Below are 14,738 nucleotides of genomic sequence, written 5' to 3'. Positions count from 1 at the left end.
AGGTCCCTCCTTTGCACGACCACAAACGAGACCCCTCATGACCGCCTGTTCCCCAGGAAATCCACCTCTGGGGCCTCGCTTCCGTCCTGGCTGAAGACACCAGGGCCCGTCCTACTCTGTAAACACGTCAGGAGCCATAAGTCCGACCCCCTGGTTGAGAGGGTCCAGCTCCTACACACCAACCCCCAGTATGCATACATAGAACACCTCGACGGCCGACAGGATACGTTTGCCCTCCGGGACCTAACGCCCCGCAGGCTCCACTACCACTGCCACCCCAACTTACCCCACCCAACCTACGCTGACCAGCGTCCCCACCCCTACATGGCACCCGTAACCCCCCCCCTCTTCACCGACCCACAGGAACGAAGCTCCGGAAGACACGCTCCCGGAGTCCACATCTGTACCCGCACTGGCAACGTCATTACCCATGCCCGCACGGATAAGTTTGACACCCGGGCCACCTGCGATACCAGAGCTCCGGCGATCACAGCACACGATCCAGGCGCCAGACAGGCTGAACTTGTGAACCCTTCACCCCTGCCGGACTTCAATTTTTTAACAGTGGGTGAATGTGGTGAATGTATTGCATTAACCATTCACCATGTACGTAACTGTATCAGGCTGTTGCCCATGAGGGCTCCACCTGTGGACCATTGCAAGGTATTACCTGTGATGTATCATGTTGGTGCCTTTGTGGGCTCCGCCTCTGGCTCCTCCCCTTGAGGGGCGGTATAAAGAGCAGTAGCCCTGTAGGCGGCTCCCAGTAGCAGAGCAGTTGCAGGCAGGCACTGTTCTAGTCGATTAAAGCCACAGTTTACTTCTACTCCTGGTTTCATATGAATTGATGGTTGCATTAATAGTGCGGAGGTTTTATAATATGGTCAAACACATAACTGAACCTCTGAATCAAAATCGTCGGAAGAGGTCTCACTGCACTTTGCTTTCAAATTATTTTGGTGTTGGAACTGCCTTTCACCAATGTTAGTAAAAGTTTAAGAAACAGGAGCGGGAATAGGGCATTCGGCCTTCTGAACCTGCTGCACCATTAAATAAGATCTTGACTGATCTTCAACCTCAACTCAGCTTCCTTACCCTATCCCCATACAGCTTGATTCCTTTGGTGTTCAAACCTTTAGTGTGAATGAATGTACCATTAATGTCAGGCAAAATATCTCCGTCAGCTCATAAATTTAACAGACTTACAGAAGCAGAAAAGTCTGGAAACACTCAGCAGGTCAAGGCAGCGCTTGTGGAGAAAGGAACAATAAAGCAAAATTAACATTTAAGATATTTGGAAAGATTTTGGGCGGGATTCTCCGTTGCCCGACGCCGATATCGTAGTCGGCGATAGGGAGGAGAATCCCTTCCAACGCCCAAATCGGGGTCGGAGCCGGTTTTTTGAGCCTCCGCTCCCTCTGAAATAGCATCACTGCGTTGCGCGCCACACGCCGTTGGAAAGGCGTTGGCTCGTCATCGGAAGCCCCCCCCTGATGCTCCGCCCCCGATGGGCCGAGTTTCCGATGGCGTGGAACACTTATGCGTGGCGGCTGCAGACTGCGTCCAGTGCTGCCACAGTTGGTGGCGAGCTATGCCGCTGACCGGGGCAGCGGGGGGGGGGGGGGGGGGGGGGGGGTTCGGCGAGGGCTGGGGGACTGATGGGGGGGTGGTCTGGGGTGGCGATGGGAGTTACTGGGGGTCATTAGTTGGCAGGCTGGGTCTGCACGTGGCAGGCACCATGTTGCACGTCTGCATGCGCGCCCATGGACCCGGCCATTCTGCAACCATTTTTGGTGTGGGAGCCGGAAGCTTTATCCAGCATGGCTGCTAGCCCCCCCGTGATTCTGGAATAGGTGCAGCTGTTGTCCCATTTTTTTCTGGCGTAAAATGCCATTGTTCCCACGCTGGCGTCAGCACTTAGTCTGCAGATCGGAGAATCCAGCCCTCTGTCTCCACAGGAATCATCTGACCTACTGAATATTTTCAGCATTTTCTGTTTTTATTTCGGATTCCCAGCTTCTGTAAACACTTTGCGTTTGTACTAAAATTTAACGGGACGTCTTTTCTTGCTGAAAAGCGGTGGGTCAATTTTACATTGGTGCTTGGTCAACTGAGCAACACGTACAAAATGGTATCGGGCGCGATTTAGCGGGACAAATTCTAAGGGCTGTATCGAGTGAGTGAGGCGCCTGGCTATGCAACTCTCTACAAAGGAGCATATATTGTCCACCTGCTTGTAAAATGGCACACTGCAGACCTTTCCGTTCTCTTCCTCTCCAAAACAGCCTGGTGCCATGTTAAAAGATCTATGCTTTCTTATTCATTTGGCCTGAGATGCAGAGTCCATGATGTTTGTCCCAAGTATCCATCTCTTGGAAGCCTGTTTAAACCTTCTTGTCAGCCCTCTGAACATAAAATCAGCACATTATCTTTTCAATCATTCATGAGAAAATAGGGATTTTCACACAAGGAGTTAGATGAAAGAGTGTCATTTCTCAGAGGGATAGATATAAATTAAATTTATATCTGATAAATTCTTAAATCGGATTATACAGCTCAAAAGCCCACAAGGTGAGGCAGCTATAATTGAAGTGTGTGTGTGTGTGTGCAGTATTGAATTCAATGTCAAAACAGGAAGGCTACAAATTTTAAAGCTGTTGTTTGTGCCCAGATCTAGGTTCTGCAACAGTGCTAATTTATCACATAACTTCTTCAATGACTCGGAGCCAGAAAACAAAACTACCCAGTGGCCTTGTCTCCTCGTTCTATTTAAGTCAGTGCAGCATTTCATCTTAGCCAGAGCATGCCTACAGTAGGAGCAGAGTCCACCATTGAATTGACTGCTGTCGGTATATAAATGCTGATGCTGCTTTCTGGTCGTGATGCCAGTTCGATAATTAATTTAGGATGACGTTTGATTGTGAGCTGTGCTTTATTCTCTAACTGCAATTCAGGCAGAACTTTAGCTGCCGCGGCCCAAGTGAAGAATTGCGAGCAGCACGGTATCAATTACAGTGACGGTACTTCTGCTCATCCTAGCAGTTGGTTTGGGCCCAAACATGTAACAGGAGCCTGTGATCCTCTTACCGTGCATTCTGGTGTGAGTCTGTGTGATAATGTAGTATCCAGTCAGCCTTTTACAGACACAAAATGGTGGGCAGTCTGCTCCCGATTGATTGCAGTCTGTGATGAGCCTGTCAGATAAAGCAGTTAATAGATATCTAACAGTAAGGTACAAGGCAGCGATTGAATTAGGCAGTTCAAATTGCATCATAACTCTTAAAATCAAAGCCCACGAGCTGCTCAATTTAAAATAATGCCAGAGATTTGCTGGCCTTTATGTTACATCGTATGCTTGATCCCCCCCCCCCCCCCCCCACACTCCCTCCCCAAAGAAGTGATCAATGTGGGGATTTTCACACTCTTGTCAACAAACAAAAGGATTGAGCTGCAGTTTAAGATAAATCAAAGCTCATTGTAACACAGGCCCTGAAGACAAACAGTGTCACATGTCCGGGAACATAGTAATATCAGTTTTTTCCTGGCAACAGATTTCCAAGGCATATAAAACATATACACAATATTAGAGAGAGAGAGAATGCTGGAAAATCTCAGCAGGTCTGGCAGCACCTGTAGGGAGAGAAAAGAGCTAACGTTTCGAGTCCGACGATTCTTGGTTAAAGCAACTTCGGACTCAAAACATTAGCTCTTTTCTCTCCCTACAGATGCTGCCAGACCTGCTGAGATTTTCCAGCATTTTCTCTTTTGTTTCAGATTCCAGCATCTGCAATAATTTGCTTTTATACAATAATAGCCTCCACTTCTGAAATGTGTGCAGACATCAGCTCATTCAGCATTTTAAAGGCCAGGGCTGCAAGATATCCAAAAATGGTACAAGCTCTGAACTTTCCATTTCTTTCCTGTTCTCCTCGTAAAGAGAGACTTGTTTGACACTTGCTGTACTCTTGCTTCAATGTTTTTTTGGCACATTTCTTTTACCAAATTTCTCATTCTTGCGATATCATTGTGAGGATATCTATACATATGATGGTAAACGTGTTTGTTTTTCAGAAGATAAAAATAAAGTCCTTCAGTTCTCAAAGGGCTAAAGGTAAGGATGGAGATGGGGGGGTGGGGAGTGGTCTCTCGGGTTTTTTCTAGCTCTGAAGTGATTCCTTTTGCTCTGAGCCACTGGTGCTGAAACTCTGCTCAGACGCAGTAACGTCACGATTTTCTATGGCAATATGGTCTTTACAGGTCCAATGACACTCATTAGCAGCCCAAGAGCAAATGAAGAATAGGAAATGGGATCTCTTAGGCCAGTAATAAGCATATTGCCAAATCTAAATTGTGTTATTAGTACCATTCTCTGTCATAGCATTGTAGTTCTGGTTTTCTATGCTCGCTGGTGTCATGATGGGTTGAGGAGGCTTTGAATCTCTACTCTGATAGTACCTCTTTAAGGCCCTTCACGCTTTTCTTGCTAATGTGGCATAATCAAATCTTGTGTGCACTTGAGTTTTAGTTTCAGCGATTGATCAAACTGTTTCTTCAACGCTGGATGTACTTTGAAGCAAAGGTACAATTAGCGACTGTGGCTAAATTAATTTAGCCTACAATTTGATGACATAACTTGATAATATTCCTATTGCTTATAGGTGTTTATTTTCACATAATGACCAACTGTTAAAACTCCTAATCAATTGAGTTTCAGCAGTTTCAATGCAAGTTCACTTGCCTATTGGGACAATTTATACAAAAGATCTGCTTGAAAATTTAAGGTTGGAGTAATCCAGATTTTCCCTCAAGAATGATAGATTGTCACAGAATTGCAGAGGGCCTTGAGCTTTGCAACTCACTCTTTTAAGACTGGGGCTATTTGGTCTAGTTATTGGTGATGACTGGAAGAAGCTTTCATTTCCCAGCACTGTCATACCTGGCTTCAAAAAGTATATATTCTGTTGGTATCCCAAAATATACTCCTTTTCCTGGTATTGCTGCACGTTACCTCACATTATTTGTGAATGTTGAATGTGACTTATAAACAGACCGAAATCCAAGATCATCAACGTTTTTTTTTCTACACTAGATCTGGAAGTACAATAGATTGATAAGCATTTTATTGTCACTGCTATAGAATTATAGAATCCCTACAGTGCAGAAGGAGGCTATTCGGCCCATTGAGTCTGTACGGGCCCTTGGAAAGAGCACCCTACTTAGGCCCACTCCTCCACTCTATCCCCGTAACCCAGTAACATTACCTAATCTTTTGGACACTAAGGGGCAATTTATCATGGCCAATCCACCTAACCTACACATCTTTGGACTGCGGGAGGGAACCGGAGCACCCGGTGGAAACCCACGCAGACAAGGGGAGAAAGTGCAAACTCCACACAGTCATCCGAGACCGGAACTGAACCCGTGTCCCTGGAGCTGTAAGGCAGCAGTGCTAACCGCTGTGCCACCTTGCCGTCCCTCTTGCTTGCACACAAAGTTTGGTGGCTTACAACACTTTAAAATGACAGATTCCTTGAGTTCAAAGAACTAGTCAATTTTCAGACACCTTTAAAATATCTGTTTTGGATTTTGTCTTATTCTGTCACTTTGAAGAAGGATCACAAAATGGTTTTCAGTTACGCCCCCCCCCCCCCCCCCCCCCCCCCCCCATAGGACCATGCCCTTTGATGCTGCAAGTGGAGCAAATGAAGTGTTGGACCTTCCTGTTGCAAGTATTTCCTGAGTTATAGAAAGCCAACTTCCTGCAAAACATAATCTCAACAGTGTGAGTGGTCTGGCCCCAGGCAGGATGATCCAGAAGAGAGTTCACGTGCAGCCATTTATCACTTGCTTCTAACTCTGTGCAAACAATAATTGTTTCAGAACACCGCAACACAGCATTCTCAGTCAGCCCAGCACCCAGCACATACCCAGCAACCAACTGTACCCCAACTACGATGAGCAACTGCGTCTGGCTATGGAGCTCTCTACAAAGGAGCAAGAGGAAGTAGAGAAACGTAAATGGCAGGAGGAGGAAGAACTGCAACGCATTATTCAACTTTCACTCACTGAGAAATAATGTCGCCACTCAATTGTTCTTTCACAACAGATTTTTTTTTTAAATATAAAAGAATTAAAAGTAAAAGACAATTATGTAAGGTAACCAGTCCATGCATTACTATTGAGCGCGAAAGAGTGCCAACAGTAAATCAAGAAGAACACAAGGCTGAAATAAAGCCACACAGTTGTGCATTGAATGTGCACTATTGAAAAATGCCTGAACAGCCCATACTTTATTCTACTGTCTTTTACATAATTCTTGCACTTGGCTCAAAGGATAATAATAGCCAGAGTCCCTTTGTTTCCAGTATTGATTGGCAGATGCTAACAGCTACATTTTCCATCAGTGGAAAACGGCAAGTAGATACTTGGCTGTTTAAATTTAAGCTGTTACAGAGAACAGCTTAAGAATGTCATAATATGTTTCACCGCTAGGTCTTAGAATTGAACTAAGCTCATGCAAAAAACTTTAAGACCCCCCCCCATCTCACTTGTCAGTTAATAAGAGTTCCTAATAAAACAAGACAAAATCTGAATCCAATTTCCCCGCAGCTACATGCAAAACTTTACAGCACAATTTCTGCCAAGGTGCGTAGCAGATGTGATAGGAAAAGTTACAGTGGTGCAGTAGAGGAGGACGCTACTGAGGTTGGCGTACGTGCTCATTATCAGTACAATGTAGGACCTGTGTACTACGCATCACACTGAGAAAACATGATTGGAAACAGCTTTATGTAACTGTTGGTTACAAACTGGACCAAATCTGAATTTATATTAACACTAAGGCAGCGGGTTCAAGGTTCTAAGTAGACCACTGGACCAATGAAACTTCTAAAGACTAGATTTATATCAGATTGAAGAGGAATGGCCAGCCTACTATCACATCATGTTAGCCATGCCTTGATTCACTGAACAATAGCTTGGGCTTCCCAGTATAGAAAAGCCAGAAAGAAATAGATTTGTTTGGAATGGTTACATGTAGCAGAGGTAAATTTTCTCAACCTGTGCTGCAGTGTTGAAGTTAGTACCCATGAGTCACTGATGATAAAAATGAACCACATATTAAAACAGCTTCAAAACGACAAATAGCGATTTTCAGAATAACGTAGGTATTATGACTTAATTCTAAATTTTGAAACTTCCAAATTGTATTGCGCACAATGAACAGATGTTAGACTTTTTCAGCTATCCTTGCTGCTAATGCTGGTTCTCCAAGTCTTTGGAACGTGAATTCCTGCCCTGACATCTGATGTACTGCACGAATAGACACTAACTACATTAACACCAAAATGTAAACTGTTTCTATTGATCAGCAGATCCAATCCAGCTATCATTGATCTTCATTCTCAATTGGAGCACATAGAGGCTAATGGTGTCGAGTAGCTTTCATAGTGGCGAGTTCATTTGCAACTCAGAACACTATACCGAGACTCAGACCTGACTTTGACTGACATTTTGGCCTCAGCCAGATACATGTTGGCAGGTTCTTGGCATCGCTGCTAGATGATTTTGTTAACGTCAGTGGAACATTATAACTGAACCATTGTGTGGTTTTGCTAGCTAATCACAATGGTTGATAATAACAACGCTGAGAGTTGGATAGTCGGCTCTCCAGATTCGAGAATTTATGGAAACAAAACACAGCAACTGAACGTAAAGATGGACAGAAAAGCAGTTTAGTTTGTCTTTTTGTCTATTAGAGATTTTTTGAATCATCCTACTTAGCAGATTACACAAAGGTAGATTGCATTGTAAGCAGTGTAGGTGACAACATCACATTACTGAAAGAGATAGTAGATTAATTGAATGGACAAAACTGGGGCAAATGGAGATTTCACCCTAAAAAAGGATAGTGCATGAAATTTTCCAAATGGTGTAAAGTGGAGGTCCAATGAGACTTGAGGGCCCAGTTACACAGTTTATTAAAATTTCAAGAACAGGTATGGAAAACAATCAAAAAGCTTATGGCTTGCTGGCCTTTATAACAAGAAGAATAAAATACAACGGGTAGAAGTCGTGCTTCATCCACATAAAGCCCTGGTTAAACTATACCTAGAGTGCTCTGCACAGTTCATGCTCAGCACACCTTCGAAAGGCTAGATAGTCCTTAGAGGGAGCACAGCATAGGTTTATCAGAATGATACCTGGTCTCCAAGGGCTAAATTATGAGGAGAGATTACACAAATTAGCTTTGTATTCCCTAGAATTTAGAAGGTTTGGTGTTATTTTATTAACGTTGTCAAGATATTAAGGAGAATAGATAGGGTAGAGTGTTAGAAACTATTTCTGCAGGTTGGGGCATCTAGAATTAAGGATTATAGTCAAAACAGCAGAGCTAGACCTTCAGGCGTGAAAGTTAAAAACACTTCTCCACACTATGGGGTGTTAAAGATTTGGAACTCTTCTGCAAATGCCACTTGGTGTTAGGTCGATTGTTAATTTTAAAACTGAGGTTGATAGATTTATTTTTAGCCAAAGGTACCAAGGGATATGGGGCAAAGGTGGGTATATGGAGTTAACAGGGCAGTCATGAATGGTGGATCAGACCTGAGGAGCTATATTGCCTACACGCGCTCCTATATTCCTGTGTCTCTTTGAATATTAGCAGTTAGGCCTGCAACACATCACCAACTAATAGAGAACAATGGATGAACATTTCATTGAGTGTTCATATAAAATATAAGATTAACTATCTGCAATAACCTCCAACAAGGGACGAACAACAATGAGGGTTTATTAACAGGACTGAGCAGCTCTTGCATGCTGTTGCCTGCCCACTCCCAGGGGAGCACTTTGATGCTACATACACTTGACTTTCTTTGTCCCCGTGTCATCCCAGTGGCTATGTGACCACCCGATCTACAACTATCATGGTTTATTTTGCCAATTGCACTCATGCACGATTATTTTTAGGGGACATTTATTGCAGTGTCATGTTAACCATCAGAATTAGGAGTCTTATCAATAGTTGTTATGAGGGATGTGTTTTTGTTTAACTGCCATAGGTGACAGAGAATGTTCAATCCATTAATACATGATAAAATCCTCTGTGAACAATTAAATTAACGATGGTAGCAACTGCGAGATTCGAGTTTAATCGACCAATGGCATGTTCACAGTGGCATTGAATGATTGGCACCTTCCAATAATAAACTGTTCAATACTTGTCATCAGGTTTGAATCATAATTAGTAAGGATGTCAACACCTTCATCAGTGACACTAGGTGTACCGCCCATCAACATCTGTAACATCTGCAAGGAATGATCCAGTTGGAATAAAAGTTCAATGGAAGTGATTTCAAGGCTGTCATCTCGTCTCAGGTTTCAGCTGATAATAGTTGTCAGCTTTAAAGCCATGATCAGCAGGAGATGGGAGTCAGAAATATGCTGATTATCAGCGGTAAGAAAGAAAGGTACCATGTTTTTACATTTGTGGAAAAACCCTGAAAAAAATCAGTTTAAGAAGATTTTAGGAATGTTTCTAGATCTGGTGTGAAATTGAGAAGCAGGATTAGCGATATACTAGAGTGGAACAGGTTAGTTGGAACTAAAGCTCTTCACAAATTCCTGAAGAGGTTTCTCTTATGAAACTTGCATCATAATTGATGCAGTCACCCCAGATGTTCATTTCTCATCGATAAACTTAGACTAACTTTAACTTAATAAATTTAATCTTAAAATAAGACAGTGGAATAAAGTTGAATCTTAATTAATATATGGTTATACATGGTTTTGAGTTGTGCTGATTTGAATGATGTGTGCTTCCACCTGTTATAAAGCCATTTGCATATTCCAGGGAATATCTTCATTTGCAGCTTCTTTTCGGATCCATTTCATGGCTGAACCATGGTAATGTGGCATTTTTACTGATTCAGGAAACGTAACAGTTGGAGAGTTGTCCCACAGTGACTTACAGTGCTGCAACTCCTTTACTAATTTCTGCAGATACTGTATAATTTATTCAAAAAGAATTCTGAAAGCTGCAATAGACAATCAGTACTCAAAGGGTTACATTTGATTGTTTTTTTTAAGTCTGCATTCACACCCGTTTCGTTGTCATATTCTATGTCTAGTAACATGGCTGAGTAAATACGACCTGAACTTACTCGGAATTTGGAGAGACTGGCCTAGAAATTTGATTATGTCTGAATTGGGATGTACCCCATGCTAATCAATGGGTGGCTAAAGTACAAAAAAAGATGAACTACCAGCCTCACTAGGATAATACCAGCAGGCCTCTCGTGTCATTACTGTTCTGAGATCCAATTTCAAGGCCAATGTTTCTTAATAGAAGAAATAAATCGACAGTTGAAATGCTAAAATTCCACAAAGGATGTAAAGTAAAATAACTGTGTGATAACACCTCAGCACAGGGCTCCAAAGAATACTTTGCAACTCATACCTTCTTCATGTTATCCTAAAGGTACTGTTGTTAATGTACTCAAAACTGTAATTTCCCGATTGAACATGTCAATGTGAATAATGTGGCATGATGAATATCTGCACAATGATGGATGTAGATAGACCGTCTTCACTAGAGTCTCAAGACCACAATTTGATTTATCCAAAATGGAGGAGGCACAAGGACCAAAACAGTTACAGTGCAATTGCAGCTGTGTGACAGTGTCACATTAAGAATGGGAGTAAGGTGGTTTAGGCTACTTTGAGTTGCAGAAAGTGGAGTTCAGAGGATCCCATATTTGTAGGCTCATGCTTCTTCTCTAGGTTCATATAAATCTTCTGCCTCCATCAAGTTTAGTGGACAGAGTCGTTTTGTACTGTTAAATAATACAATTGCGATCAGTAGTTTCATAATGTGGGGAGTGGGAACAAATATTCTGGTTGTTACATGTGATGACATTGTAAACTAGTTCAAAAAGAATGCATTTTCACTCTTGCATGATGGCCATAGAAATTCTTTTCCCTCTCTGCCCATGCAGTCAAGACAGCTTTGCATTACCTTTCCAAACCATCAGATGAGTAAAGGCAACCCTACACATGTACAATTAGGACTTTAAAGGGATATTGACATTGTGAGAGATTTCTAAGAAACTTTTTTCTTCATTTTGCAAAATGGTCATGACCAGGCAAATGTTTTTATATGCAAAGTTTCAAGAAGTTAAGGAAGAAGAATATGGGTATTGACTAGCTTGCTCTAAGTAATGGCACTGTCAACTGAGCACTCAGTATGAATCAATACAACAAGAATTCATTCTGAAAATGAGGACATTCTACTTATATCTTCCATTTGAGAATGAATGGGCTTTGAGTTGTCAGATTTATGTGGAGTCTATTTTTTGACACTTTATGTCCATTGGGGTTTAAAGCTGCAACAAACACTAACCCAACTGCCACAGATAACTCGAGGAAGCTATAAAACAATCCCAGGAATCATGTTTATTAATGCAAGAGCTCAATATATGAATGGAACACCTAATGCCTGTGACGCATTTGGATTTGGAGGAATAGTTTTCATTAGTCACCATGTATTGGTATATTATTTATGAGCATAGAGCTTTCTCCAGAACATATAATTCAGTAAAATGGAGCAGGTATCTGGAATATTGTTCCCTGCGGGTTTAGCTTTGCCAACCAACAGTAAAGCTTCTGTTCATTTCATCGAAAAGTGGCAGTAGTCGAATTGAGTATTCTTGAATGTGATTCATTAAAATATATTAATGCCAGAAAATTAACACAATAGGTTCCAAAACGATATTTCCAAATTAGCATTCAGGTTGAAAAATATTTGACATGGAAGAGAAAATTTCTTGAAATTGTTGCAGAACATTTTTAACTGCTAGCACAAACAGAGCTTAATCCCAAATATGGTAGTTTGTCCAAGCTGGGGTTCAATACAGGGTGGGGGAATAGAAATTTACGCCAGCTATTCCTCATATCATAGCCAACGCCACCTGGAATGGACACGTTCATTGGCAGAGAGTGAGAGAACATGTCTCCACCCCCAACAATATTTTGATATTGGTTATGACCCTTTCTCCCGACTCCATTTCATGTAAAATCCCAGAATTCCCTCTGATTATGGTCTACCTGTGGTCTACCTGTAACGCATCCCCCCCCCCCCCGGCAACCAATTATTCGGAGATTGTTCGTACTTCTGTATCGGGGGAGTATGGCCCTTTTCCATAGATTGGGAAGAAAATCTGTTGTCAAGTTGCCGTAGGCCATTCTCAAAAACCACCTGACAGCCAGACACACAATGGCATCAGGAAGGAAAAAAATAAATCACTCACCCAGTACTGGCTGATAGTGTGCTTCTGGAAGTGGGAGAACGTAAAAGAAGGCCAGGGTAGGGCGGCACGGTGGCGCAGTGGTTAGCACTGCTACCTCGCAGGGATGAGGACCCGGATTCGATCCCGGTCCCGGGTCACTGTCCATGTGGCGTTTGCACATTTTCCCCCTGTCTGCGTGGGTCTCACCCCCGCAACCCAAAGATGTTTAGGGTAAGTCGATTAGCCGCGCTAATCCCTGAATTGGAAAAAAAATGGGTACCATAAATCTTTTAAAAAAGGAACTGGGTACAAATAGAAATTAAGAAACTACTAAATGTACAAACACAGCACAACTAAAATCTGGTGCTAAATTTGAAGATACGCAGTAAAATAAACAATTAAATTGAAAGTTACAGTTAAAACGGCTTCCAGGACTAACAACTTCAAAATCTGTCAAGTGGATTGATGTTCTGAACAAATACTGGGATAAAGAGTTTGCATATTCCAAGTTTTTTTTTGTTGATCAGAATTTATTGAAAACTTTGATAGTTGCGAGAGGATAGAAAATGGGCTTTTGTTTTTTAAAACGGTGTGTGTCCAGATTACATTATTGAAAGCTCTGGACAAGCCACTAAAAGATAAGTGGGAACTCTAGTCAAAATGTCCCACCCAATGCGGCAAATCTGGCCCAGTTGATTAACTATGAAGCTGAACCTTTTCCCAAATGTCCCCTAGTTTTGTTTCTGTAAGCCAGAGGGAGTCATTCGCATTACAAAAACCAACTGCAACATATTGCTGTTCTTTAGGTCCAGCCCTGAATGAATGTGCGTGTGTGAAGAATGGTTTGCTATACAGTTAATTAATTTTAGTGTACAAAGAGACCCCCAAACTCTTTATCCATCTTGTTCTTCTCTTAACATTATTCAATTATCAAATGTTTGTAAGTCCAATGGTTGATCTCTTGAACATTGGTAGCACAGCGACGTCCGGGAGATCAAATTCTTGAGTTTTTCTACTTTGTCAGGGGCATGTCTTCATCTTATACATGTATTTCCAAAGCTGTACTAACCCAAATGCCCTGCTACATCGGTGTTCACTATGTGCTGTCACATTCAGGGCAACAGGAGCTCATTGGTTTTGTTCTTCCCAGTTCTAAAGAATGATTTCAATGTAGGATGTTTACATCCTGAAATTAATATATATATATTTTTTTTCTTTAATAAATTTAGAGTACCCAATTATTTTTTCCAATTAAGGGGCAATTTAGCATGGCCAATCCACCTACCCTGCACATCTTTTGGGTTGTGGGGGTGAAACCCACGCAAACACGGGGAGAATGTGCAAACTCCACACGGACAGTGACCCAAGGCCGGGATTCGAACCCGGGTCCTCAGTGCCGTAGGCAGCAATGCTAACCACTGTGCCACTGTCATCACCATCCTGGAATGCAACCTTAAGGCGGCATTTTCACATCAATTTGAAGCAAAAGTATGTTCTATTTCCAATCATTTATATTGTTGAGAAACACCTTCACAAATGTACTGCTGGGTTAGGTTTCGCAGAGTGCTTCTGTGTAAAGGTGTTGATGAATATTAAAATTAAAGCACACAACATATTTACAGATTTGTTACTATTAACACACAGAAAATATTGTTTTCATCCACAAATTCAAATCCAATTACTTATAGGTATAATTTCCTCTCGCTAAAGTTAGTAAGAAAATTAGTACGATTAAAAATTCATGTTCCCCTCAACATATTTTCAGAACTTTTTTTCCTCGCATTAACAATTGGAATCAAGTTGGATATCCCTAACCACTTACGCCATGACAAAAATTGTGATTTGATCAGTGCTTTCTAAAAATAACAACTCATTTAAATAAATTCATTGGGTAGAAAATTAAGGATGGAGAATGCTGGGCGATTGCCCACTGCCATTTAATGCTCATTTGAGTGCTGATTGGGAGTGGGCAGGATTTCTGTCCACCCTCAGAAGCAAATCCCACGCTTGAGAGCTGTCGACCAATCAGATTGGCCGCCAGCACTCCAACTCAACCAGACACAGCACTGCAGTGGTCAGAAGTGGTACTGCAATGCTCTTCATGGAACTAAGTCCCGGGACCATTGTAAAGACATGCCCTAGGGGTGGGAGGGTAGGGGCACCTTGGGGTAGGGGGGGCAGCAGTGTTGGGGGGGATGATTGTGGCTTCATGCGGTAGGCCAGGGGGGGAGGGAAGGGAGTGGCCTTCAAATTGAGGTGCCCACACCCCCCTCTCATTCCTGCCCATGAGGGAGAAAATTACCTTTCGCTGCTTCCCACCCGGCCCGCACCCATTTCCGGCAGCCTAAAAATTGGGGCTGGGCGGGTAAAGGCCTTTAAATGGCCCCCTCTCCCCTCCCCACCTCAGAACGCCTTCGGGGGGAGTTAACATTCTGCCACTGTTATGCTACT

The 14,738-nt window shown here is 42.5% G+C and overlaps 1 protein-coding gene across 2 annotated transcripts in view; it reads left to right on the top strand.

Annotated features, from left to right (window-relative positions):
- Positions 1-14,432, top strand: part of ankrd13b (ankyrin repeat domain 13B) — a 455,805-nt gene extending 441,373 nt beyond the window's left edge. For both annotated transcript variants that reach the window (XM_038814322.1, XM_038814321.1), the window contains one exon: positions 5,881-14,432. In XM_038814322.1, coding sequence (XP_038670250.1) covers positions 5,881-6,076 — 196 coding nt within the window. In that variant the 3' untranslated portion in view covers positions 6,077-14,432. The remainder of the gene's footprint in view (positions 1-5,880) is intronic.
- Positions 14,433-14,738: the final 306 nt, after the last annotated feature.

This window comes from Scyliorhinus canicula, chromosome 12 (genome assembly GCF_902713615.1).
Source record: "Scyliorhinus canicula chromosome 12, sScyCan1.1, whole genome shotgun sequence".
Taxonomy (NCBI): Eukaryota; Metazoa; Chordata; class Chondrichthyes; order Carcharhiniformes; family Scyliorhinidae; genus Scyliorhinus; species Scyliorhinus canicula.
The sequence above is the reverse complement of the archived record's forward strand: the minus strand, read 5'-3'. Positions and strand labels throughout refer to the sequence as shown.